Source organism: Leptodactylus fuscus, unplaced genomic scaffold, assembly GCF_031893055.1.
Source record: "Leptodactylus fuscus isolate aLepFus1 unplaced genomic scaffold, aLepFus1.hap2 HAP2_SCAFFOLD_314, whole genome shotgun sequence".
In the NCBI taxonomy this organism is placed as follows: Eukaryota; Metazoa; Chordata; class Amphibia; order Anura; family Leptodactylidae; genus Leptodactylus; species Leptodactylus fuscus.
This window is the reverse complement of record NW_027440337.1, coordinates 34,418-61,881: the sequence shown is the minus strand read 5'-3', so window position 1 is coordinate 61,881 and position 27,464 is coordinate 34,418. Positions and strand designations below refer to the sequence as shown.

Below are 27,464 nucleotides of genomic sequence, written 5' to 3'. Positions count from 1 at the left end.
TCCGTGTACAGATACAGAGCAGCTCCTGGTCTCGGTCACTGCTGTGTTGTGTCTGACTCTCTGCTCTGCTCTCTGTTATCAGCCAACAGCCTCAGGTAAGTGCAAGAGAGGGAATTACTAAACTTTACTGAATTTTTACACTTTTCTGTGGCACAATATTCAAAAACTTGAGATAACAAAGAGACGGCGCGGTGTCGGTGAGCTCGGACGTGTCACATGTATATAGACAACGCGGTATCGGTGAGCTCGGACGTGTCGTGTATATAGACGGTGGTGTCGGTGAGCTCGGACGTGTACATGTATATATAGACGGCGCGGTGTCGGTGAGCTCGGACGTGTCGTGTATATAGACGGCGTGGTGTCGGTGAGCTCGGACGTGTCACATGTATATATAGACGGCGTGGTGTCGGTGAGCTCGGACGTGTCACATGTATATATAGACGACGCGGTGTCGGTGAGCTCGGACGTGTCACATGTATATATAGATGGCGCGGTGTCGGTGAGCTCAGACGTGTACATGTATATATAGACGGCGCGGTGTCGGTGAGCTCGGACGTGTCACATGTATATATAGACGACACGGTGTCGGTGAGCTCGGACGTGTCATGTATATATAGATGGCGCGGTGTCAGTGAGCTCAGACGTGTACATGTATATATAGACGGCGCGGTGTCGGTGAGCTCGGACGTGTCACATATATATATAGACGGCGCGGTGTCGGTGAGCTCGGACGTGTACATGTATATATAGACGGCGCGGTGTCGGTGAGCTCGGACGTGTCACGTATATATAGACGGCGCGGTGTCGGTGAGCTCGGACGTGTCACGTATATATAGACGGCGCGGTGTCGGTGAGCTCGGACGTGTCACATGTATATATAGATGGCGCGGTGTCGGTGAGCTCGGACGTGTCACATGTATATATAGATGGTGCGGTGTCGGTGAGCTCGGACGTGTCACATGTATATATAGATGGTGCGGTGTCGGTGAGCTCGGACGTGTCACATGTATATATAGATGGCACGGTGTCGGTGAGCTCAGACGTGTCACATGTATATATAGACGGCGCGGTGTCGGTGAGCTCAGACGTGTCACGTGTATATATAGACGTCGGTGAGCTCGGACGTGTCGTGTATATAGACGGTGGTGTCGGTGAGCTCGGACGTGTCGTGTGTGTGTATATATATATATATATATATATATATATATATATATATATATATATATATATATATACACTCACCGGCCACTTTATTAGGTCCACCATGCTAGTAACGGGTTGGACCCCCTTTTGCCTTCAGAACTGCCTCAATTCTTCGTGGCATAGATACAACAAGGTGCTGGAAGCATTCCTCAGAGATTTTGCTCCATATTGACATGATGGCATCACACAGTTGCAGTCGCAGATTTGTCGGCTGCACATCCATGATGCCAATCTCCCGTTCCACCACATCCCAAAGATGCTCCTCTATTGGATTGAGATCTGGTGACTGTGGAGGCCATTGGAGTACAGTGAACTCATTGTCATGTTCAAGAAACCAGTCTGAGATGATTCCAGCTTTATGACATGGCATTGCATTATCCTGCTGAAAGTAGCCATCAGATGTTGGGTACATTGTGGTCAGAAAGGGATGGACATGGTCAGCAACAATACTCAGGTAGGCTTTGGCGTTGCAACGATGCTCAATTGGTACCAAGGGGCCCAAAGAGTGCCAAGAAAATATTCCCCACACCATGACACCACCACCACCAGCCTGAACCGTTACCGATACAAGGCAGGATGGATCCATGCTTTCATGTTGTTGACGCCAAATTCTGACCCTACCATCCGAATGTCGCAGCAGAAATCGAGACTCATCAGACCAGGCAACGTTTTTCCAATCTTCAATTGTCCAATTTCGATGAGCTTGTGCAAATTGTAGCCTCAGTTTCCTGTTCTTAGCTGAAAGGAGTGGCACCCGGTGTGGTCTTCTGCTGCTGTAGCCCATCTGTAGCCTCAAAGTTGGACGTACTGTGCGGCGTTCAGAGATGCTCTTCTGGCTACCTTGGTTGTAACGGGTGGCTATTTGAGTCACTGTTGCCTTTCTATCAGCTGGAACCAGTCTGGCCATTCTCCTCTGACCTCTGGCATCAACAACGCATTTCCGCCCACAGAACTGCCGCTCACTGGATGTTTTTTCTTTTTCGGACCATTCTCTGTAAACCCTAGAGATGGTTGTGCGTGAAAATCCCAGTAGATCAGCAGTTTCTGAAATACTCAGACCAGCCCTTCTGGCACCAACAACCATGCCACGTTCAAAGGCACTCAAATCACCTTTCTTCCCCCCCATACTGATGCTCGGTTTGAACTGCAGGAGATTGTCTTGACCATGTCTACATGCCTAAATGCACTGAGTTGCCGCCATGTGATTGGCTGATTAGAAATTAAGTGTTAACGAGCAGTTGGACAGGTGTACCTTATAAAGTGGCCGGTGAGTGTATATATACGGCACGGTGTCGGTGAGCTCAGATGTGTTACATGTATATATAGACGGCGCTGTGTTGGTGAGCTCGGACGTGTCACATGTGAGTCAGTTTCCTCCTCTTCTCCTCCAGACGCTCCTTCTCCTGAATGACCCACCAAGGATGGACAAGGACAGGAATGAGATGACCAGAAGATTATTAGACTTCACCTTGGAGATCATCTCCCTGCTGAGCGGAGAGGTATCTGTACTACATTTCTATCATGTATCTGCTGAGCGGAGAGGTAATTGTGCGCTGTGCTGTTTACAATAACATTTCAGTGAATCTCCAATTGTCATCCTTTGATCCGAGGGCGCGGTCCACCATTGCCTTGGTTTGGGGTTATACCCCTGTCCTCTTCCAGTAACAAGACGTCAGCAGAGTACACAAGGATCAGGCACGAGAATAGTTGACAGTCCAGTTGGCAGCAAGAGGTCGGCGTCTTACAAAGTTGCTGCAGTGGAGAGAAGTTTTGGAGGCCACCAGGGGTCGAAACAGCCAGGAACGTAGGAGCAGACTCAGAAGGCAGGAGCGTAGTCAGGAAAGAAGGCCAGGGGTCAGATACAAACGGAGAACAGGAACAAGTACAAACAGCTAAACTGCAGGAATACTGAATAGCCGGCAGTGAGGGCAAGACGGAGGTGGACTAATAAAGAGTCAGGAAGACAGACGAGCAGTTACTAAAGGGGAACACTCCTACAAACTGAAAGAGCTGGCAGCCACTCAGGAGTAACAGTAAAGGTCACAGGTCCCTAACATTCTCTCTCCAAACACAGGATTACACAGTCGTGAAAAAGACGTCAGGGGACAGTGTGACTCCCAGCAGCCATCTCCAGGAGTCAGGGAAATGGAGCCGGGGCCCCAACACAGGGCCAGGAGGAGGAGGAGGCAGCAGGAGTCGGGGCCCCACCATAGATCCAGGAGGAGGAGGCAGCAGGAATCGGGGCCCCACCATAGATCCAGGAGGAGGAGGCAGCAGGAATCGGGGCCCTACCATAGATCCAGCAGGAGGATGGAGCAGGAGTCGGGGCCCCACCATAGAGCCTCCCCCTCTCTCCCTATTACATGGACAGAAGATCCTAGAGATCACCCACAAGATGCTGGAGCTGCTGACTGGAGAGGTGACAGTGCTGGGAATGCTGGGACATTATACAGTAACTGGAGGGGGCGGGGTGATGACTGTATCATTGTGTTGTCAGGTTCCTATAAGGTGTCAGGATGTCGCTGTCTATTTCTCCATGGAGGAGTGGGAGTATTTAGGAGGACACGAGGATGGGTACAAGGAGGTGATGATGGAGGACCCCCGGCCCCAAATATCAGCAGGTAAGGAGAGACAGTTGTGTGTGTATATGTATGTATATATATATATATATATATATATATATATACAAAGTGTTGGCCAAAAGTATTGGCCCCCCTGCAATTCTGTCAGATAATACTTGTGTTCCCACAGATATTGGTAAGGTACTATGGGCAGGCACCATTTTCTCATGTACGCCATATCAAGCCTGTGGTAGTGCCAGCCCTAGCCAGGTCTACAGCAGCTCAGGGGTCCCATCACTGTGTGTTTATGTCCCCATAGGTGGATCCAGGAGGAGAAATCCCCCCAAGAGAAGTCCCCGACCTCCGTATACCCAGGACTGCCCAGAGGAGAATGTCCCAGAGGATCACCAGGTAGAGGACAATAAAGTCTCTCCAAAATCTGGCCATAAAGTCATCGCCCCCAAGAACATTGTTAGATGTGTAACTTGAATCAGGGCCCCAGAGTAAAACACGTAACTTACCTTGAGCACTGTATAACTTTGTATATACACCTTTGGGCCCCCAGAGGCTCCAGGGCCTTTAGTGATCGCTACCCCTACACCCCCTGATCATTGTACGTCTTCTTGTCTGTTTAGGGTATAAATCTGATTGTTATGAAGACTGAAGAGAACCACAAAGAAGAGACTGAACATCATCAGGTAGGTGGCGCCGCTGAGCCCTGGGGCACATCTATACAGGGGGTCACTGATTCCGGGGGTCTCTTATGTTGATGTGTTAGATTCTCCAGTGAATTGTTCTGTCTGTCACATCAGGGAGAAGATCTGACTAATAGTAAGGAGGAGGAAGAAGAGGAGGAGGAGAGGATGAGGAGCCATCACCTGTGTAAGAGGGAGGAGGAGGAGGAGATTCGCGGAGGTGTTATCTCAGGTAAGGTGGCGGTATATCCGAGGAAAATCAGAGAGTTGGAATCGTAATCCGCCTCAAAATCCACCTGCAAAAATGGCAAATCCCATTGAAGTCTAGTAGAGGAAAAAAGAAGCGTCTACACCTATCTTGCCGTGTATTCCGTGGCTGAGTCAGCCGTGGCGTCCGTAGTGCGAACAACGCTCCTGTTTAGGCCCATTCATTCGGGTCGAATCAGAAACGGGATGCCACGACGGAATACTGATGCACTGCATCGGCGTCAGGGCTAGTCGCGCACAGGTTCACACGGCGGAACACGCAACGTGTTCTAGGTACCATGTATCTCCAAATGTTTTGTAGAAAACCCCCCACGTGAGAAGGAAATGTAAAAAACCCAAATTGAATTGTTTTTTTATCTCAACAGAAGATCCCAGTAAGAATTCTGACGGGAACGTCCACTTATCGATAAAGTGTAAAGTAGAAGATGACGATATGGCGGAAGACGCCTCAGGAGCGGACATCATCACCTGCATTGTGTATCCAGATCTGCCCATAGACACATCAGATCACCCCCCGATTCACAAGGGTCCTTCTCCGGCTGCGACCACAAGGACCGGCCAGAAAGGAGAGAACAGGTCTCAGTGTGATGAATGTGGGAACCAGTTCACAAAGTGCTCAGGTTGTTTCACGCACCGAAGAGTTCGCAAAGTGGAGAAGTCCTACCCGTGTCCTGAGTGCGGCAAGTGCTTCAGAGATAAGTCCTACCTGGTGACGCACGAAAGGATTCACAAAGGAGAGAAGCCATTCTCATGTACAATGTGCGAGAAATGCTTCGCGGACAAGTCAAGTCTGGTCAGACATGTGAGAATTCACACGGGAGAGAAGCCCTACTCATGTACACTGTGCGGGAAGTCCTTCACCGATAAGTCCGGCCTTATTATACATCAGAGAAGCCACACAGGGGAGAAGCCATTCTCATGTTCAGAATGCGGGAAATGTTTTATAAGCAGATCAAACCTCGGTACACATAAGAGGAGTCACATGGGAGAGAAGCCATATTCATGTGCAATATGTGGGAAATCTTTTACAGATAAATCCAGCCTTGGTAGACATGAGAGAATTCACACAGGATAACAATGCTGCAAATGATTTAGGGCTAAAACCAAATTCTTCAGAGAACTCACACAGGACAGAAGATGTTTTCTGTAGGAGGAAAATGTTTAAAGGGGTTTTCTGGGACTCTTTTTAATTGGTGACCTATCCTTAGTTTACCATCTGAAGATTCATGGTGGTCCGACACCCAGAACACTTTCAGATCAGCTGCTTTCACTTTGCAGGCCATGTGGTGTTGCATTTATCTACCACATGGCCAGATCCATTCAAGTGAATGGGGCTGAGCTGCAATACCAAGAACAGCCACTATCCAATGTCCGGCGCTGTGCTTGGTAAGTAGTGAAGAGGCTGTAGCATGCTGCAGTCAAACCGCGGATGATTGGCTGGGACCTGAGAAGCAGAGTCCTGATGGACTTTAAATCGGCATTTCTCAAAATTTTTTAAAGGGATCCTATCATACAAACGTTTTCTTTTCTGAGTAACCCGTCTGAATTGCCTTAGGAAAGGCTATTATTCTCCTACCTTTCGTTGTCTTCTCTGCGCCGCTGTTCCGTAGGAATCCCGGTTTTTGTCGGTATGCAATTGAGTTCTCTCGCAGCACTGGGGGCGGTCCTCAGCGCTCAAACAGCACTGAACTCTCTCCAGCAACGCCTCCACCTTCTTCAGGAGCGTCCTCTTCTTCTGGTGCAGGTTTCAGACTTCTAGGCCTCGGGCAGAGCAGACTGGACATGCGCACAGGCCACGAGAAAATGGCTGCTTACAATACTGGGGAAGAGTAGCCTTTCTTAAAGCTATTCCTATGTGTTACTCAGAAAAAAAGTGTTTGAAAGATGGGATCCCTTTAAGTGAAGTGCCCCCTAATGAAAAAATACCCCAGCGAAGTGCCCCCCAAAGCAGCGGTCCATTATAATGTTAATAAAAATAAGGCTTTGTTTAGAGCCTTCTTTAACAGTTATGTACTAGCCCCCACATGTAGTATAATAGCCCCACGTGTAGCCCCCACATGTAGTACAATTGCCCCCACATGTAGTATAATAGCCCCCACATGTAGTACAATAGCCCCCACATGTAGTACAATAGCCGCCACATGTAGTATAATAGCCCCCACATGTAGTACAATGGCCCTCACACTCATTAGAATGGCATCTATAGTATCCCCGCACATAATATAATGCCCCCCACAGTGTGCGCCCCCACACATAATGTAATGCCCCCCGCAGTGTGCGCCCCCCACATAATATAATGCCCCTCACATTAGAGATGAGGGAATCGGTTCTTGTTTTGCATTATACAACAATTTGTGTTTCGTTGCTTCCCCTGCACCTCTGCGGAGATCCTCCAGTATAATAGCAGTGTGCTGAGCCCCACAAACAGTGGCCTCCCCAGGGGTACCTGTCCTGAATCGCTGACTGATCCTAAGGAGAGGTCCTCAGATATTTCGCCTGGAAAACCCTTTAACAAGAAAGTCAGATTTTGAAATATTCAGAAAATTTGCAAAAAAAAAAGAAACCGAATTCTGGAATGTGGCAAATAAAAAAATTCTGAAAGTTTTGTAACCCCTTGTTTACAGACATTATGGGGGGGGGGGCTGAGATGATGCGGCCCTCTGGGCCTGGCCGGGGGAGGGGGAGGGGTCTGCTGTAGATCCTTCCTGCAAATCTCCCGTTTATTTTGGATCCACTTACGGCCATGAGAACGACAATCCGACCTGTCTGTATCTGAGCTGGGCCTTGTGTTTCTGAGACGCTTTGTATCTTTCTTTGTGATGGGGCCGATCTCTGAGGAGCCACGTTATGCCCATTATACCCGTCTACACTCACAGATTTTTCATGTCTTTGGTTTTTTTTCCCGGTATGTCCGTTTAGTCAGGAGCCAGCCTAAATCCATTTTGTAGAAAATTTGACAGGAATAAGTGTCATAACTGGGTATTGAGGAATCTGATTTGGGGGTCTCTGTGTTGTGGGGGAATCCTGATGCGGACCAGCACCGGGCCCTATTACCGATCTATGTGCAGAAAAGTAGTGACATACCGCCACTGGGTAACGCTGGTGTCCGAGGATCTGAGAGTCCTTCAACGGGATCACGTCAATAATAACATGAACCCATACCTCCCAACTTTTGAAGAGCTGAAAGAGGGACCAAATATGCGGCACGCGTGAGCGCCGTGGTAATCTTAGCTCTGCCCACTTTTATGTTGACTCCCCCCATTCTCATTCATTTTTCATTTGCCCCCACACAGTATAATCTTCTTACAGTCAACTGTAAATTATATTCCCCCCCTCCATCTCTCCCAGTTTCATATAACCTATCTGCCCCCAGTTTCATGTCCCCCCCATCTCTGACCCCAAATTCATGTCTCCCCCCTTCATCTGCCCCAGTGCCATGCCATTCTCCGCCCTTCATCTGCCCCAGTGCCATGCCATTCTCTCCCTTTCATCTGCCCCAGTGTCATGCCGTTCTCCCCCCCTTCATCTGCCCCAGTGCCATGCCATTCTCTCCCTTTCATCTGCCCCCAGTCTCATGCCGTTCTCCCCCCCTTCATCTGCCCCAGTGCCATGCCGTTCTCTCCCCCTTCATCTGCCCCAGTGCCATGCCATTCTCCCCCCCTTCATCTGCCTCAATGCCATGCCGTGCTCCCCCCCCTTTTCTGCCCCAAGTTTCATAGGCCCCCTACATTACGTTCCCCTCAATGTTTAACACAAAAAAATACTTATACTCACCTTCCCTCGCTCCCTCATCGCTCTCTCACTCCACTCACATAGTTGTAGGCGTGATGTGACATCATCACATTGCGCCCACACACGCCGGAGTGCAGCGGTAAGGCGGACGCCGATGAGTAGAAATCGGGACATACCTCCCACCGACTGGGACCGCGGGAAAGGACACCGAATTCATGAATGTCCTGCGGAAATCGGGACGGTTGGGAGGTATGTGAACCTGAGTTACGTGCTTGATCTAGATGTAGTCATCAGATATAGACGACGTGCTGGAACTGACCGAGTCCCCGGGAGACACAGACCACAAGTCATTGCTACTTTGGATTCTGAACATCGATCACTTTCGGGAGCTTTTATATGAACGTCAGCACTTATTGCTCCGGGATCCGGACATTACTGACAGACTCCCTTACAAAGAGTACAAACAAGAAGGGGTACAAATATGGGGGATCGTCTGCTCCGCAGGTTCTTGGAGCTGCAGTCAGGCCTGGTCACGTGGCTGCACGGGCAACCTGTTGGACTTTTTGTTACCTGATCACGTGCCCATGCCCTATAAACAACACCAATTTAGGAGGAGGATCAGAGACCGTGTGTGATATCCAAAATTCACAGAACACACCTATGGCGTATCATTTCATTTTTAGACTATAATGGTGAGACTGCTGGCATAGAGAAAACGGGGAGGGGGTGGGGACAATTTGATCTGGACTTCACTTGTCTTATGTCGTTGCCATTGCTCTTTTAGCCCCTCCTCCATCTTGGTGACATTAGATGCTTTACCCCATTGCTGTTTTGGGTGTCTTTAGAAATATTTGTCATGCACTGTCAGGGTTACGAGTGGGGGCCCTTCTTCTCTGGGGCCCCTGCACATCCTCCGGGGTGGCCTTAGTGGTGCATGGCTGCATTGTGTTTTTTGCCTCGTTGTCAGAGCCGTTTTCTGATGCTACGTGCCCTTTTAAGTGTTAGTGAGGGGTCTCGGAGATGTTTTGTGATACCGCGCTTTATGCCATATCTTCTCCCTGTCTGTAAATACGCGGCTTTCCGCCATTTTCTTGTGGCCTGTGATCATGCGCAGTCAGCGCTGCCCAAGGCCTAGAAGTTTGAACCCGGCTCCGGAAGAAGACGTGCAGAGAGGCCGTTCCTGAAGAAGATGGAGGCGGCGCTGGGGCTTTCTCTACCGAACGGCAGCGCAGAGAAGACATCTAAAGGTAGGAGAAGAATAGCCTCAATGGCCTGTATGACCTCCCTACAACGTCCGGCCATGCTCCTGATGAGGTTGTGGATGGTCTCCTGAGGGATCTCCTCCCAGACCTGGACTGAAGCATCTGCCAACTCCTGGACAGTCTGTGGATGGAGGAGACATGATGTCCCAGATGTGCTCCATCGGATTCAGGTCTGTGGAACGGGTGGCCAGTCCAGAGCTTCAATGTCTTCATCTTGTAGGATCTGCTGACACTCCGGCCAGATGAGACCTGGCATTGACCTGCATTAGGAGGAACCCCGGGCCAACTGCACCAGCCTATGGTCTCACAAGGGATCTGAGGAGACGAGTCTGGAGACGCCGTGGAGAGCGATCTGCTGCCTGCAACATCCTTCAGCATGAGCGGCAGTGGCTCAGTAATGGTGTGGGGCCTCCATGTGCTGGCCTGAGGTCTCCTGACTGCCATTAGGTACCGAGATGAGACCCTCAGACCCCTGTGAGACCAGAGGCCGGTGCGGAGGGATTTTATCATCACATTCAACTTCATACAGAACAAAGTATTCACTGACAGGATTTCATTCACTCAGATCTAGGATGTGATAGTTCCGTATTCCCTTTATGTCTGTATATATAGTGTGCCTGTTGTGTTCCCTGTATATAGATGTATACACTGTATATAGACAGGGCGAGGCCGCGAGAGCGCACAGATAACACCAGGCAGCGCCCCCTGCTGCTTCCTCCTCACAGCCGCAGCCTCGTCTATATACCGTCCTGTAACCTCCAGGATGGCCCCGCCCACACTGTGGTCACATGTTTGTGATGTCATCGCAGGTCCTTCAGCAAACTAAGAAGAAACATCTCCAGTGTCTGCAGCCATTAGTCTGAGGTAAGAGAGAGGACCGGCTTATTCTGCTGTGTTATAGCAGGTTATTGTGATAATACGTGTCACATGTATATATAGACGGCGCGGTGTCGGTGAGCTTGGACGTGTACATGTATATATAGACGGCGCGGTGTCGGTGAGCTCGGACGTGTCACATGTATATATAGACGGCGCGGTGTCGGTGAGCTTGGACGTGTACATGTATATATAGACGGCGCGGTGTCGGTGAGCTCGGACGTGTCACGTGTATATATAGACGGCGCGGTGTCGGTGAGCTTGGACGTGTACATGTATATATAGACGGCGCGGTGTCGGTGAGCTCGGACGTGTCACGTGTATATATAGACGGCGCGGTGTCGGTGAGCTTGGACGTGTACATGTATATATAGACGGCGCGGTGTCGGTGAGCTCGGACGTGTCACGTGTATATATAGACGGCGCGGTGTCGGTGAGCTTGGACGTGTACATGTATATATAGACGGCGCGGTGTCGGTGAGCTCGGACGTGTCACGTGTATATATAGACGGCGCGGTGTCGGTGAGCTTGGACGTGTACATGTATATATAGACGGCGCGGTGTCGGTGAGCTCGGACGTGTCACGTGTATATATAGACGGTACGGTGTCGGTGAGCTCGGACGTGTCACATGTATATATAGACGATACGGTGTCGGTGAGCTCGGACGTGTCACGTGTATATATAGACGATACGGTGTCAGTGAGCTCAGACGTGTCACGTGTATATATAGACGGCGCGGTGTCGGTGAGCTCGGACGTGTCACGTGTATATATAGACGGCGCGGTGTCGGTGAGCTCGGACGTGTCACATGTATATATAGACGGCGCGGTGTCGGTGAGCTCGGACGTGTCACATGTATATATAGACGGCGCGGTGTCGGTGAGCTCGGACGTGTCACATGTATATATAGACGGCGCGGTGTCGGTGAGCTCGGACGTGTCACATGTATATATAGACAGCGCGGTGTCGGTGAGCTCGGACATGTCACATGTATATATAGACGGCGCGGTGTCGGTGAGCTCGGACGTGTCACGTGTATATATAGATGGCGCGGTGCGGTGAGTAGTAGGGGTGTAGTAGTAGTAGCGGGGTCTATATGGTTTGTTGTGAATGAGAAGACGCTCCAATAGATTAATAAACGGAACAGATTTTTCGATGTATTGTCTATGGAGAATCTTCAGGGACGTTCCGTATTTGGTGTCCCCTACTTGGCTCCGCATCAGAGGAACCTTCTGATCTATATAAGAAATCAGACCGTGAAGTAACCACTCCTGAGCTTTTGCCATCCTAATAATGTCACATTAAGCATTTTGGGGCTGGTTCGGCCGACAAGTCTCATAAGTGTGTGGTGTGGGAAAGGGTTAAATGAGTAAAAGCCAAGTCTGTACAGAGTCTACTCCACAGACCATAAAACCGTCTGCTCAGCTCCTCCTGCTCTACCATGTGCTGCTGACCGGTCAGGGGGGCAGGGTCCCTTTACATATAATGTAAACCTCACCTGCTGCAAAACCTCTTTGATGCAGCAAGTTTATAGCAAACACTGATTGAATACTCCTCTTACTCTAGTACCCCTATATAGTATAATGCTACCCCATTTTCCCCACACCATATAATGTGCCCCCGTGCCGGTAAGTACTCACCTCACCCCTTTTCCCACAGGTAGGTCTCTGCTGCGAGTAGGTCGGAGCATCAGACATAATGACATCAACAGCACTGACCACAGCAGCACAAGCTGAATGATGGGGCCAATGTCCCCCAACTTCACCATGAGGTTCAGCTCTGCCTGAGGATGGAGCTAGAGGTGTAGTCAGGACATGACGCCCATCATCCAGCACAGCCCATAGACAGCGAACCTGACAACACAATGACACAGTCATCACCCCGAGCCCTCCACTTACTGTATGACAAACCTTCCCACTATTATAAGGTGTTTCTGCTGTAGTTATGGGATGATCCCGCTGAGGATATGGAAGAATGTGACCCACACGTGAATCTGGAGGTCCACGATCTGAGAAGACCGCTACGTCTAGGTGGAGAATACATCCATGTACACGGCTCTCTCATCCTATAAGGGTCTAAGGAAAAAATATGCAAATGTCCTCCAAGGTGGTAAAAGGAGAACTAGCGTCACCTCTGGAAGGAAATAGGGGTGACCAAACCAGACGAGCACTCCGATCGGTCAGACATTGGTTTATTGTTCTATTTGGAATCCCCCTTTAATCCATGTGTTGGGGGCTTTTAGGAGCTTTATTTCACTACTGATGTGGCTTCTGTATGATGTAGAGCCCGTCCTCTCTCTATAAAGCTCCTCCAGTTTCCTCCTCTTTTTTTTCCAGAATTCTCCTTCACCTGAATGACTCACCGAAGATGGACAGGAATGAGATGACCAGAAGAATATTAGACTTCACCTTGGAGATCATCTACCTGCTGAGCGGAGAGGTATCTGTACTACATTTCTATCATCTATCTGCTGAGCGGAGAGGTATCTGTACTACATTTCTATCATCTATCTGCTGAGCGGAGAGGTATCTGTACTACATTTCTATCATCTCCCTGCTGAGCGGAGAGGTATCTGTACTACATTTCTATCATCTCCCTGCTGAGCGGAGAGGTATCTGTACTACATTTCTATCATCTATCTGCTGAGCGGAGAGGTATCTGTACTACATTTCTATCATCTACCTGCTGAGTGGAGAGGTATCTGTACTACATTTCTATCATCTATCTGCTGAGCGGAGAGGTATCTGTACTACATTTCTATCATCTCCCTTCTGAGCGGAGAGGTAACTGTACTACATTTCTATCATCTATCTGCTGAGCGGAGAGGTATCTGTACTACATTTCTATCATCTACCTGCTGAGCGGAGAGGTAACTGTACTACATTTCTATCATCTATCTGCTGAGCGGAGAGGTATCTGTACTACATTTCTATCATCTATCTGCTGAGCGGAGAGGTATCTGTACTACATTTCTATCATCTATCTGCTGAGCGGAGAGGTATCTGTACTACATTTCTATCATCTCCCTGCTGAGCGGAGGGGTATCTGTACTACATTTCTATCATCTCCCTGCTGAGAGGAGGGGTATCTGTACTACATTTCTATCATCTATCTGCTGAGCGGAGAGGTATCTGTACTACATTTCTATCATCTATCTGCTGAGCGGAGAGGTATCTGTACTACATTTCTATCATCATCATCCCAGGTGGCATTGATCCCACCACCTACCATAGTACTGATCCCCTCACCAACCGCACTTCAGCCTGTCCATTCTCATCTTTTGAACATGTTACAGAAGAGGAAGTCTCCCAGCTACTTTCTTCATCTCGCCCTACAACCTGCAGTAGTGACCCCTTCCCCTCACACCTTCTCCAATCTCTGTCCCCTGCTGTCACTACTTACCTTACTAAAATATTTAACCTCTCTCTCTCTTCTGGAATCTTCCCATCCTCCTTCATGCTGTTATAACTCCGCTATTGATAAAACCCTCCCTGGACCCATCCTGTGCTGCTAACTATCGACCCGTCTCTAACCTCCCCTTCATCTCTAAACTCTTGGAACGCCTGGTTTATTCTCGTGTAATCCGTTATCTCTCTGCTAACTCTCTACTTGACCGCTTACAATCTGGTTTCCGTGCTCTGCACTCTACTGAAACGGCTCTCACAAAAGTCTCCAATGATCTCCTGACGGCTAAATCCAATGGTGACTTCTCTCTTCTTATTCTTCTGGACCTCTCTGCAGCTTTTGACACTGTTGACCATCATCTCCTCCTCACTCTGCTCCGCTCAGTCGGCCTCATGGACACTGCGCTCTCCTGGTTCTCCTCTTATCTCTCAGACCGCACTTTCAGTCTATCATTTGCGGGCTCTGTTTCCTCCCCTCTTTCCCTTGCTGTTGGGGTTCCTCAGGGCTCGGTCCTCGGCCCCCTGCTCTTTTCTCTCTACACAGCCCCCATTGGACAAACCATTGCCAGATTTGGCTTCAGGTACCATCTTTATGCTGATGACACCCAATTATACACATCTTCCCGTGACATCACCCCTGCACTCATACAGAACACCAGTGACTGTCTCTCTGCTGTCTCTAATATCATGTCCTCGCTCTATCTGACACTAAATCTCTCTAAGACTGAACTACTACTGTTTCCACCATCTAATAGATCTGTCCCTGATATATCCATTGCAGTCTCAGGCCTTACTATAACTCCTAGGCAGTAGGCCCGCTGCCTTGGGGTCATATTTGACGCAGACCTTTCCTTCACCCCTCATATTGAATCACTCGCATGTTCATGTCACCTCCACCTCAAAAACATCTCCAGAATACACCCTTTCCTTACCAGAGATACACTAAAGACACTTATTGTCTCTCTGATTCATTCTCGCCTTGACTACTGTAACTCCTTACTAATCCGTCTTCCCCTCACTAAACTCTCTCCTCTACAATCTATTCTGAATGCACTGGCCAGGCTCATCTATCAGGCTAGACGCTACAGCGAGGCCTCCGGTCTGTGCCGGTCACTACAGCGAGGCCTCCGGTCTGTGCCGGTCACTACAGCGAGGCCTCCGGTCTGTGCCGATCACTCCAGCGAGGCCTCCGGTCTGTGCCGGTCACTCCAGCGAGGCCTCCGGTCTGTGCCGGTCACTACAGCGAGGCCTCCGGTCTGTGCCGGTCACTACGGCGAGGCCTCCGGTCTGTGCCGGTCACTACGGCGAGGCCTCCGGTCTGTGCCGGTCACTACGGCGAGGCCTCCGGTCTGTGCCGGTCACTACGGCGAGGCCTCCGGTCTGTGCCGGTCACTACGGCGAGGCCTCCGGTCTGTGCCGGTTACTACGGCGAGGCCTCGGGTCTGTGCCGGTCACTACAGCGAGGCCTCGGGTCTGTGCCGGTCACTACACTGGCTCCTATTCATTATAGAATAAAATATAAAGTTCTCCCCCTCCCCCACAAGGCTCTCCATAATGCCGCACCTCCCTACATCTCCTCCCTCATCTCTGTCTACCGCCCACTCCGTGCTCTCCGCTCACTCAATGACCTAACACTTCCAACCTCTATTATCAGAACCTCCCCCGCTCGTATACAAGACTTCTCCCGAGCTGCACCACTTCTCTGGAATGCTCTACCCCAGACAATCAGAGTAACTCCCAATTTCTACAGCTTCAAACGCAAACTAAAGACGCATCTTATCAGACCGGCCGATCACAATGTCTAACGTAAACCCTTCCCCTCCTCTGTCCCCGCCCCCACATTACCCCACATGATATGATGTCATCTCAGGATAACTTTATAGGTCCGAGCTCCATCCACATGTTACAGGACACGACTGGTGACGGCTCATAAAGTCTTATGTTTGTGTAATGACAGTCACCTCTATTACAGAAGTGTCTGACCCCTGTATAAGCAATGCCGCCCCTGCTACCTCCTGTGTCACCCCCTCTACCTCATAGATTGTAAGCTCTTGTGTCACCCCCTCTACCTCATAGATTGTAAGCTCTTATGAGCAGGGCCCTCAGTCCCATTGTGTGAAATGACTTTCTCTGTAATGTATCTTTCTGTCTGTATTTGAACCCTACACATTGTACAGCGCTGCGGAATATGTTGGCGCTATAGAAATAACATTTATTATTATTATTATTATTATTATTATTATTATCTCCCTGCTGAGCGGAGAGGTAACTGATAGAGATGAGCGAACAGTAAAATATTTGATGTTCGTTATTCGTTATGAATATCATCTCAATATGTGACTATTGGAAGGAATCTGGAACCCCATTATAGTCTATGGGAGAAGATGCTTCGTTTCAGGGGATCCCACCATTCACCTCAGGAGAGTCACCAAGTCCACTATGACACCCCAGGAAATGATGCCAACACCTCTGCAATGTAACTGGGACAGCAGGGGGAGCATGTCTGGGGGCATCTAACACACCAAAGTCCCTTTATTACCCCACTATCACAGCCTAACAACTACACACTATACACACTCACTACAACCTCTATCACAGTGGGGGGAAATACCTGGAAACCTTCTTTCCTCTACATTAATATGGACAGAAACATAACTTTAAACTGAATGAAACATTAGCATGCGCTCATCACAATTGCCGATATGACAGCTGTGTTAAGCAGGGTGCAGGGTACAACGCAGACCAGGCCCGAGCACCAGGAACAGGTGTTACAATGGCTAGCGGATAACGCTTCCAGCTCTGTATCCACCAGCCAGTCAGCCACTACCTGCAGTTGTGTTCATACCCAAGAGTCTGTCCCTCCTTCCTCCCAACATGCCCAATCTTCCCAACAGAGTCATCCCACCCTTTCCTCCCTCCCAGGAGCTGTTTTCAGGTCCTTTTACCCTCTTGCACTCTGTTTAACCACTTCCCGAATCCAAGGAGCTAACAGACAAATTTCTCTGCCCTGATGCCTAAACACTGGAGCATCCGCCGTTGGAAGAGTTGGTGGTGGATGACGAGGCCACCGACCCAACCTGGACAGGGGTGATGTCTAGTGAGGAAAGCAGTGTAGATGTGGAGGCAAGCACAGCACCAAAAAAAGGTGGCTAGAGGCAGAGTCATGTCCAGAGGCAGAGGACAGCTGCTTCACAGAAGCCAGGCCAGAGCTAGCAAGGCCCGAGATGTTCCCTCTTCTAGCCACTCACCCAAAAGTCACCCATCGAGGCCACGTCTCTCAATGGTGTGTAGATTTTTCAACGTGTGCGCAGAGGACAAACTGAGTGCAGTTTGCACACTATACAACTCAAAACTGGATAGGGGCTCTGAAAAAAGCAACCTTACCACCTCAGCCATGCGCCCTCATTTGGAAGGCAAGCCCTGGGCTCAGTGGGAGAGAGCAAACGCAGGAGAATCATCGGCCGGCGTTGTCGACACTGCCTCTCCCACTGTTTCCAGTGCTGGCGCTGCAGTCCAGACCACCAGCCTGGACACTTCCACATCCGTCTCTGACACTTTGGGGACTTCACCCTCATCCTCCCCTTTTCCTGTCTCTGCTCCTTGCCTGCACCATCATGTACCTCTTCCCAGCAAATCTCCATCTCCCAGACATTTGAGCGCAGGCAGAAGTACAGCGCTATCCACCCACATGCACAAGCCTTAAATGGCCACATCTCAAAACTGCTGACCCTGGAGATGTTGCCGTTTATGCTTGTGGAGACTCAGGCCTGATGGCAGCTGCGGCACCTCACTATGCCGTCCCTAGCCATCACTACTTCTCCTGGTGAGCCGCCCTGCCTTGCACCAGCATGTGTCACATAACATCAGTCGGGCCCGGAGTTCCACGCATTGCTCTAAGGTCCACTTGACCACCAATGCCTGGAGAAGCGCATGCGGACAGGAACGGTACATCTCACTCACAGCACACTGGGTGAATGTAGTGGAAGCTGGGTCGCAAGCTGAGCGGGCCTACATCCTCTCCCCGCCCAAGATCCTGGCAGAGGTTCTCACAAACCCTCCTCCTCTGTAATCGACCCCAGCTCCAAGCTGGAAACGCTGCAGCACTGGCGTGGGGAGACGTCAGCAGGCCTTGCTGAAGCTCATCAACTTGGGTGCACAAAAACACACTGCCCCCGAGGTGAGGGATGCCATCCTAGAGGAGACAGCAATGTGGTTTTCGCCGCTGCACCTGGGCCCAGACATGGTCGTGTGTGATAATGGCCGGAACCTGGTAGCGGCTCTGGAGCTTGCCAGACTCAAAACACTTTCCATGTCCAGCCCAAGTTTTCAACTTGGTGGTGCAAAGGTTTTAAAAATCTACCCCAATGTGCCTGATATACTGGTGAAAGTGCGGGGCTTGTGCACCCACTTTTGTAAGTCTACATTTGCCGCTGCTAGCATGAAAACCCTCCAGCAACGCCTCCATCTACCAGAACACCGGCTGATGTGCGACGTCCCCACACGCTGGAACTCGATGTACCACATGTTGAGCAGAGTGTGTGAGCAGCAGAGACCCTTGATGGAGTACCATCTCCAAAACCCAAGGGTTCCTCAGAGTCAACTCCCGCAGTTTCTGCACCATGAGTGGCCATGGATGGCAGACTTATGTGAGATCTTACGCGTCTTTGAGGAGTCCACCATGAGGGTCAGTTGTGATGATGCACTAGTGAGTGTAACAACCCCGCTCCTGTGTGTGATGTGAGAATCTCTCATCGCCATCAGGGATGACACATTGGACGCTGAGGATTCGGGCATAGGAGCAGAAACATCCCAGCAGGATAGTCAGGACACTCCTGTCCCCTTCACAGCGCACATTGATGGAGGAGGAGGAGGACGAAGTGGCAGATCTCATTGTCACACACGAGGCTACCGGGGAAGTTCATTGCATCCCATTGCTTCACCGTGGATTGGGCGAAGGGGAGGAACCAATTGAGAGTGACCCGGTGGGGGCAGCCAAGTCATGCCGAGTAACACTCTGGCACACATGGCTGACTTCATGTTGGGCTGCTTTTCCAGTGACAAACGCATTGTACACATCAGGGAGAGCAAACAATACTGGATATTTGCAATCCTGGACCCCCGGTATAAAAATAACATCTCCTCTTTTATTCCGGTAGAGGGGAGGGCCAATCGCATTAATGATTGCCACAAGCAACTGGTGCAGAATATGATGGAGATGTTTCCAGCATGTGATGTTGGCGGCAGAGAGGAGAGTTCCTCCAACAGGCTAACAACTGTCATCCGGTGCACACCCGGCAGGGGCAGACTCTCCAAGGTGCGGGACATGTTAATGGCACCTGCTCGCCAAAGTACCGCCACTGAGGGGCCTAGTGTCACCAGGAGGGATAAGTATAGGCACATGTTGCGGGAGTACCTGGCTGACACCAGCCCTGTCCTCTCCGATCCCTCTGCGGCCTACACGTATTTGGTGTCGAAGTTGGATCTGTGGCCCTTAAAGTTTCGCCTTTTTGGTGGGACAAAGAGCCACCTCTGTCACCTGCTGAGCGACTCTCCTACCTGGAACTCCTTAATAGAACTGGCGTGTCTGGGGTTTCTTTTGAGTACAAGTCTGATTTCTGTTTCTTGTCACAATTTTTGATAAATGAAACCTGGTGATGGATCTCCTGTATTCTGTTCTCTCCTGGCCTGTGAGATTATCAATAGACTAGGAAGAGATTAGAGACAGAATATCTATACATTTGTATTTGGTTTATTGAGAGTTGCTGAGGAATGGCACGAAGAAAAGCTTTTCTTCAAAGATAATTTTGGAATTTTTAAGGAGTTTTATAGTAAGTCTTCTCTTCTCGGAGGCCTTAGGCCCTTGGGGTGAGTTCAGCCTTGCACTGGCAGATATATACGGTAGTAGATAAACACCATATATACCAGATGACAGTATACAGGAATGAAGGAGTTCACAAACTGATGTATACAAATGTATGTTTTTGAGGGTATATACTTCCATATAAAGCTTTCTTCTCACCCAATGGGACAGTTATAATGAGTGAGTGCAAAAACTGATGTATACAAGTGTATGGTTTTTTTGTATACACAGTGGGTAGATATATTGAGTGTATCTACTGCCATATATACCAGATGACAGTATACAGGTTTCTTCTCACCCAATGGGACAGGTACAATGTGAGTGAACAAAAACACTTGTATACATCAGTTTGTTTGTAGTATACACGGAGAGTAGATAGATATAGCGTTTATCTACTACTGTATATACCGGGTGCAAGGTATACAGCTTACTTCTCACCCCAATGGGACAGGTATATACTGTATACCAGTGGTAGGGAATTGGAGCCCTAAAAAGGACTTTTTGACGAAATTAGCTGCAGGATGAGTGTATATTCTAGTGGTGTATATACTGGGGGTGTATATACTAGTTGTGTATATACTGAGGGTGTATATACTAGTGGTGTATATACTGGGGGTGTATATACTAGTGGTGTATATACTGAGGGTCTATATACTAGTGGTGTATATACTGAGGGTGTATATACTGGTGGTGTATATACTGAGGGTGTATATACTAGTGGTGTATATACTGGGGGTGTATATACTAGTGGTGTATATACTGAGGGTCTATATACTAGTGGTGTATATACTGAGGGTGTATATACTGGTGGTGTATATACTGAGGGTGTATATACTAGTGGTGTATATACTGGGGGTGTATATACTAGTGGTGTATATACTGAGGGTCTATATACTAGTGGTGTATATACTGAGGGTGTATATACTGGTGGTGTATATACACTTATCAAGCAGTGTAGCTCTGAGACTCTCTCCTCCCTAGCAGTAGCTCATCCCTCTCTCGCTCTCAGCATTGTCTCTCCCTATCTCTCCAAGCCGCAAATGAGACAAATATGGCGGCCACTATTCTTATAAATCCGAGGTCACCTGATTTCGGCAGCCAATGACTTTTTCCAATTTTTTTCGATGCCTCCGTTGTCGTAGTTCCTGTCTCACCTTCCCTGTACAGTTATTGGTGCAAAAAAAGCGGCAGGGAAGGTGGGAGGGGATACAAATTTTTACTGTGTTTACCGTGTGGTATTCGATTGGAATCGTATATGTGGAATAGCCTGATATTCGATTGAATAGCTAATGGATGGAACGGTATTCGCTCATCTCTAGTAACTGATGATGGGTTCTGTTGTGTGATGTTACTGGGTGACATTCTGACCACTTTATTGTACAGTTATGTGCTCCTCTCTGGAGCGCTAGCCTTCTCTCTGCTTCTCTGATGCGCACAGTGTCACAATAGGAGACAAAAATATTATTTCCAGGAGAGTTTTTTGAAAAATTCAGTTTGTATAGCCAAGGAAGACATGGCTGTAACAAGGAGGCGACCTCTACATCTAGAGGAAAGAAGGTTTATACACAACATAGAAGGGATTCTTTACTGTAAGAGCAGGGAGACTATGGAGCTCTGTGCCCAAGGAAGTCGTCATTATGAAGTCACTAATATAACTCGCTAGGATCCCCGGAGTAATAATACTGCTCCAGTGACTTCTGGGGGAGGGGAGATGTTCATCCAGGGATTTACTCTGGGTGTCGGGATAGAATTTTATCCCTATATGTGTCTCTCCATATACAGGAGTATACAATAGTGAGGAAAACATCGGGGGAAGGTGTGACTCCCATCATCCATCTCCAGGAGTCAGGAAGATGGAGCAGGAGTCGGGGCCCCACCATAGATCCAGGAGGAGGTTGGAGCAGGAGCCGGGGCCCCACCATAGATCCAGGAGGAGGAGGCAGCAGGAGCTGGGGCCCCACCATAGATCCAGGAGGAGGATGGAGCAGGAGTCGGGGCCCCACCATAGATCCAGGAGGAGGATGGAGCAGGAGCCAGGGCCCCACCATAGAGCCAGGAGGAGGATGGAGCAGGAGCCGGGGCCCCACCATGGAGCCTCCCCCTCTCTCCCTGATACATGAGCAGAAGATCCTAGAGATCATCTACAAGATGCTGGAGCTGCTGACTGGAGAGGTGACAGTGCTGGGAATGCTGGGACATTATACAGTAACTGGAGGGGGCGGGGTGATGACTGTATCATTGTGTTGTCAGGTTCCTATAAGGTGTCAGGATGTCGCTGTCTATTTCTCCATGGAGGAGTGGGAGTATTTAGAAGGACACCAGGATCGGTACGAGGAGGTGATGATGGAGGACCCCCGGCCCCCCTGGACATCACATGGTAAGAGGAGATATATATATTATATACAGACCCCCGGCCCCCCCGGACATCACATGGTAAGAGGAGACACTTCCAGATATTTCTTTGATGTCTTCTCCATTGCTGTGGGCACAGGCTGGCTCTTTATACGGTCATGTGTGCGGTATAATGTATGATACAGTTTGGCCACTTATGCACCAAAATTTGCACTTCCATCCCAATGAATAATGGGCATGTCTGGGTGGGAATTTGCAGGAGGAGGGCGTGGCCGTCCACGTTCCAGCAGATTTATTATAGTTGATGGCAGAGTCGGGCATATATTTTAGCTCCTGTCTACACCAGGTCTTGGGCGCATCATTCTTTTTTTTTTTTCCTTTATTTATATATAAACAACAACAAAATACAAAAGAGAAGCAAGGCAGGACCAGAATACACGGCCCAGCATGCCCCGAACGTAACAGGAACACGTCCACACGGACAAAACAAATCCTAACAATCAGAAACACAAAAAAAAGACAATAACAATCAAAAAGGGTGAAAAAACTAAGAAAAAAAAACACAAGACCAGAGCCCCAATGCAAGACCCCTTGACCAGCCAGGGCCTCAACCAATCAGGTCTCTGTATGTCTGGGTACCCTGGAAAAGAAGCCAAGGCATCCAGGCATCCACATAGGCCACATGAGCGTCTGTAAGAGAGGCAGTGAGGTCCTCCATAGCCCTGACAAGTGGGCGAACTCGTGCGCTGCGGAGTGAAGGTGTTATGATCTGCAGCTTACTAATATAAATAATAACCTGCAGAGCCCAACTTGTCTCTGAGCCGTAGAACTACTCCGGTGTGAATGGGACAGTTTGCGTCACTGCCAGGCTACTCCACATCAGGGGGTCTCTATTAACCTTACAGAGACGGCCTGCACAGCTAAGAGCAGCCGCTAAACAAATACAGTCAGAACCTCTGAGCTACAACAGACCAAAGTGCAATACTGAAAACAAGGCCACTACTGCCAGAGAACTAATAGTCAGACTCCTAACTAAGGGGCGATTCTAACTACGGCCAACTACAGAGCAACAGCACAGGATCCTGCACACAACCGGGAAGAGGCTAGGGCGGCGGGCTGAGCCACCCGTCTTCTTAAATAGGGAAAGGGCAGTCCCAACAAACCAGCCCACGCCGGGCGCACATTGCGGACACCCTTGTCAGTCACACAACCAATCACGCCCAGCTGCTGCTTGGCAGTTAACCCCTGCTAAGCAGGGCTGTTTGCAACAGGGAAAGGGTGACAGCCAGCAAGAAGCCACAACAGAGGAACGGGCCGCGACCCGACCTCTATGCCACACTGTCCTAACAGAGGGTCAGTCAGGCGCCTTCCCGCCGCATCGCAGACCAAGGGGACATAGTTGCAAAACTTTTGCTCCCTGAGACATCTCACCAGAGTGCGACTGCACTTATTCACAAATTCATAGAAATGCCTGCGGCCCCTAGCCATAAGGGATTTGGGGTGAATGTCGAGACGGTCCCGTAACTTTTTATGATCCGAGAGAAGAGCTGCCTGGGTGTCGGGGGCCATGAGATAGTTTGTGCGTTTGCTCCAGGGAAACCACATCTGCTACCGCCTTGGACCTATCTTTCGTAACCTGGGAACCTTGCTGAATGACCATCCCCCGCACTGGACCTGTACGTGGCTCCCGAGTCCAGAATGAGCTGTAGAACTGGTTTCATGGCCAGGGTGCGGCGGGAGACATCAGGAAGAAGAGACAACTAGTTGTTCAGCAAGGGAACCGGGCCATGTCACCAAGTCGCTTGAAGAATATCCTCCTTCTCCTTATAGAAGTGGAGTCTGCAAAGAATTGCGGGGTTCCATGGAGGTAGCACGTCTGGGGCTAAGCACACAATATTTATTTCCGTGTCTAGCAGACGAGAGAAGACAGTGTGAAAGATGGAGGTAGCAATAAAGCGGAGCTCGGCAGAGGGAACAGCGTCAGGGATGCTGCGGAGCTTGATATTATTCCGGCGGCCTCTATTTTCCTGGTCATTAATTTGCAGCAGGATATGTTGGTTGAATGAGCGTTGAGTAGACAAGGATTGTCCAACAGCCACCAGACATTGATCAATGGAGACCAGTATATTGCTGCTGGACTGTGACTTGCTCCGATAGTCACTGGAGTTCAGATTTAAACCCCGACAGGATCTTTTCCTTTCTCTCGCAACTCTATGAACCATTACCTCCAAGTCCCTCTTGGTGGGCATAGTGTGGAGGAGTTGCCATATATCCTCCAGCGTAGGACGTTTAGAGTGGTGAGAAGCTGAGGAGGCTCCTGCTGAGAAGAATCGGATGAGTCAGAGGCAGGTGGGGCGTGAACGAGCACAGGAGAAGAAGAGAAGTCCATACCTGACTAGTAGCCAGGGCAACAATAAAGGCAGAGCCCCTTGGAGGGAGGGATTGAGGGCGCTCAAGGTGAGACGGAAAGTCCAGGCCCCAAGGGCCGGGTCAGACACCCCAGAGAGAATAGATGAAGAGCCAGTCCGAGGGTCGGGGGACATCACAGTCCAAAGCAGCCAGCATAGACATTTCCCCCGTAAGGGAGTGGGTAACCTGCGTTCGCTACAGCAGGGGTGCCCCTATAGAGGGGGCCACAGGGAAGAGGAAGCAGCAAGAGCTGCATAGGCACCAGGAGGAGTGAAGGTCAGTGTGGCAGAGGGGAGTTGGATTAAGGGAGGGGGAAGGCAGAGGTGGAACAGCCGCCATCTTGGGCGCATCATTCTTTTCCATAGAGGCGTAGGACTCCCGAGTCATGATGAATCTCCTCCTTTGTCTTTATACAGTATATAGAGGGCCTTATCTGGACTTGCACATGGGATCACTTTTAGAGAACAGCACAATCCTTCTGTATTTCAGTGTGTTGTGCCCATGGTGTCTTTCTGTTATCCCTTCGGGTAGGATGTAATGGGTGCACTAAGATGGAAGGGTTGTGGACAAAAGAGGGATATCGGGCAACAGAGCGAGCAGCCAGGGATCCCGTCATTGTGTGTTTGTGTCCCTACAGATGGATCCAGTAGGAGAAATCCCCCCAAGCGATGCCCTCTGTATTCCCAGGACTGGCCTGAGGAGAATGTCCCAGACAATCATCAAGTAGGTGGCGCTGCTGAACCCTGGGGCACATCTATACAGGGGGGTCATAGATTCCAGGGGTCTCTTTTGTTGATGTGTTAGATTTTCCACTGAATTGTTCCATCGGTCACATAAGGGAGAAGATCTGACTAATATTAAAGAGGAAGAAGAAGAGGAGGAGAGGATGAGGAGCCATCACCTGTGTAAGAGGGAAGAGGAGGAGGAAATTCCAGGAGGTGTTACCACAGGTACGGGCTCATGGATGTAGGAGGTGACTAGGCCACGGCCCCAGTCTGATATAGAGAGAGAGCAGGAGAGAGACTGACACATGGAATAATAGAATGAAGCACACAGGAAGTTTAGTTCTGAGTCAGTCTCATATGGTATGGCAATACTGGTTGGAAGCAACACTTAAAGAATCATTCCCATTGGATAGACCCGAGGGCCAAGTCTTTGGGGCTGTTTTTAAGACTGGTCGTTGTTCATCCTTTTATGAAAATGTTGAAAATATTTTGTGGTTTATTAATTTTTAAATCCTTTTTTTTTTTTTTTTTTTAAGAAAATCTCGATAATTCTGAGGAGATCTTAAGGTTGACGCTAAATTATCTAGAAGATGAAGATATGATGGAGCGCTCCTCAGGAGCAAACCTCATTACACCTAATGTACATCCAGGACATCACAGTACAGATCCATCGTATAATCTCCTGAATCACGAGGAACCTTCTCACCAATCACAGATTGTAAGGATACGAACCATCCAGGAAGGAGGTAACAGGACCCAATGTGCAAAAGAGTTCACAAAAAGCCCAGGACTTTTTCCACACAAGAGAATTCACACAGGGGAAAAGCCATACTCCTGTTCAGAATGTGGCAAGTGCTTTCGAGATAAGTCAAGTCTTGTAATACATGTGAGAATTCACACAGGAGAGAAGCCTTATTCATGTTCACTATGTGGGAAATGCTTTACAGATAAATCAAGTCTTGTGATACATGAGAGAATCCACAAAGGAGAGAAACCATATTCGTGTTCAGTGTGCGGGAGATGCTTCACAGACAAATCCACTCTTGTAAGACATAAGCGTGTTCACACAGGGGAGAAGCCATATTCATGTTCACTTTGTGGGAAATGTTTTACAAATAGATCACATCTTGTTAAACACGAAAGAACTCACACAGGAGAGAAGCCGTATGCATGTTCGCAATGTCTGTGCTGCTTTACAGATAAATCACATCTTGTCAAACATGAGAGAATTCACACAGGAGAGAAGCCATTTACATGTTCAGTTTGTAAAAAGGTCTTCACAGATAAATCAAGTCTTGTTAGACATGAGAGAATTCACACAGGGGAGAAGCAATATTCATGTTCGGTATGTGGGAAAGGCTTTTCACAAAAATCAAATCTTGTTACACATGAAAGAAGTCACACAGGAGAGAAGCCATATTCATGTTCAGAATGTGGGAAATGCTTTATAAGTAAATCAAAACTGGTTATACATGAAAGGAGTCACACAGGAGAGAAGCCATATTCATGTTCAGAATGTGGAAAAGGTTTTACAGATAGATCAAATCTTGTTAAACATGAGAGAATTCACACAGGAGAGAAGCCGTATTCATGTGCAGAATGTGGGAGGTGCTTTATAACAAAAGCCAGACTTAGGGGACATCAGAGAAGTCACACAGGAGAGAAGCCATATTCATGTTCAGAATGTGACAAGTGTTTTACAAATAAATCTAGTCTTGTTAAACATGAGAGAATTCACACAGGAGAGAAGCCGTATCCATGTGCAGAATGTGGGAAATTTTTTATTACTAAGGCCAGACTTGGTGAACATCAGAGAACTCACACCGAGGAGAAGCCATATCCATGTTCAGAATGCGGAAATTGTTTTAGTACTAAAGCTGAACTTGGCGATCACCAGAGAACTCACACAGAGGAGAAGTCGTATCCATGTCTGGAAAGTGAGAAATGTTTTAGTACGAAAGCTGAACTTATGGATGATTGGAGGAATCAGACCGAGGAGAAGCCATTTTGAAGTTCTAGACATCAATTCTGTCCTGGAGAATGAAATGAGAATTAGTTCACTGAAGTCACCTGAATATTTCCCTCTTTTCTCTATTTTTGTACCTGAATCTGTAAC

General features: G+C 48.9%; 1 protein-coding gene across 3 annotated transcripts; it reads left to right on the top strand.

Annotated features, from left to right (window-relative positions):
* LOC142187911 (uncharacterized) lies at positions 1–27,449 on the top strand. 3 transcript variants are annotated; one of them, XM_075261718.1, is made up of 8 exons: positions 2,598–2,702; positions 3,278–3,622; positions 3,701–3,824; positions 4,084–4,175; positions 4,400–4,462; positions 4,577–4,691; positions 5,092–5,778; positions 26,149–27,449. In XM_075261718.1, the coding sequence occupies exons 1-8, from the start codon at positions 2,625–2,627 to the stop codon at positions 27,357–27,359; spliced, it is 2,715 nt and encodes a 904-aa protein (XP_075117819.1). In that variant the 5' UTR covers positions 2,598–2,624; the 3' UTR covers positions 27,360–27,449. The 3 variants fall into 3 exon arrangements, with proteins under 3 accessions (XP_075117817.1, XP_075117819.1, XP_075117818.1); XM_075261716.1 differs by lacking the exons at positions 3,278–3,622; positions 3,701–3,824; positions 4,084–4,175; ... (1 more) ...; positions 4,577–4,691; positions 5,092–5,778 and adding exons at positions 1–95; positions 21,645–22,034; positions 22,113–22,239; positions 25,261–25,346; positions 25,462–25,573 and having other exon boundaries at positions 2,595–2,702; positions 25,885–27,449; XM_075261717.1 differs by lacking the exons at positions 2,598–2,702; positions 3,278–3,622; positions 3,701–3,824; ... (2 more) ...; positions 4,577–4,691; positions 5,092–5,778 and adding exons at positions 10,519–10,584; positions 12,935–13,037; positions 21,645–22,034; ... (1 more) ...; positions 25,261–25,346; positions 25,462–25,573 and having other exon boundaries at positions 25,885–27,449.
* Positions 27,450–27,464: the final 15 nt, after the last annotated feature.

Bases quoted from the DNA above. Each gene is read 5' to 3' on its own strand.
- LOC142187911 (XM_075261718.1), top strand. From the start codon at position 2,625: ATGGACAAGGACAGGAATGAGATGACCAGAAGATTATTAGACTTCACC. The intron at 4,176-4,399 runs GTAGAGGACAAT...TTGTCTGTTTAG, and splicing joins ATGTCCCAGAGGATCACCAG to GGTATAAATCTGATTGTTAT. The intron at 5,779-26,148 runs ATGAGAGAATTC...GACTTTTTCCAC, and splicing joins TAAATCCAGCCTTGGTAGAC to ACAAGAGAATTCACACAGGG.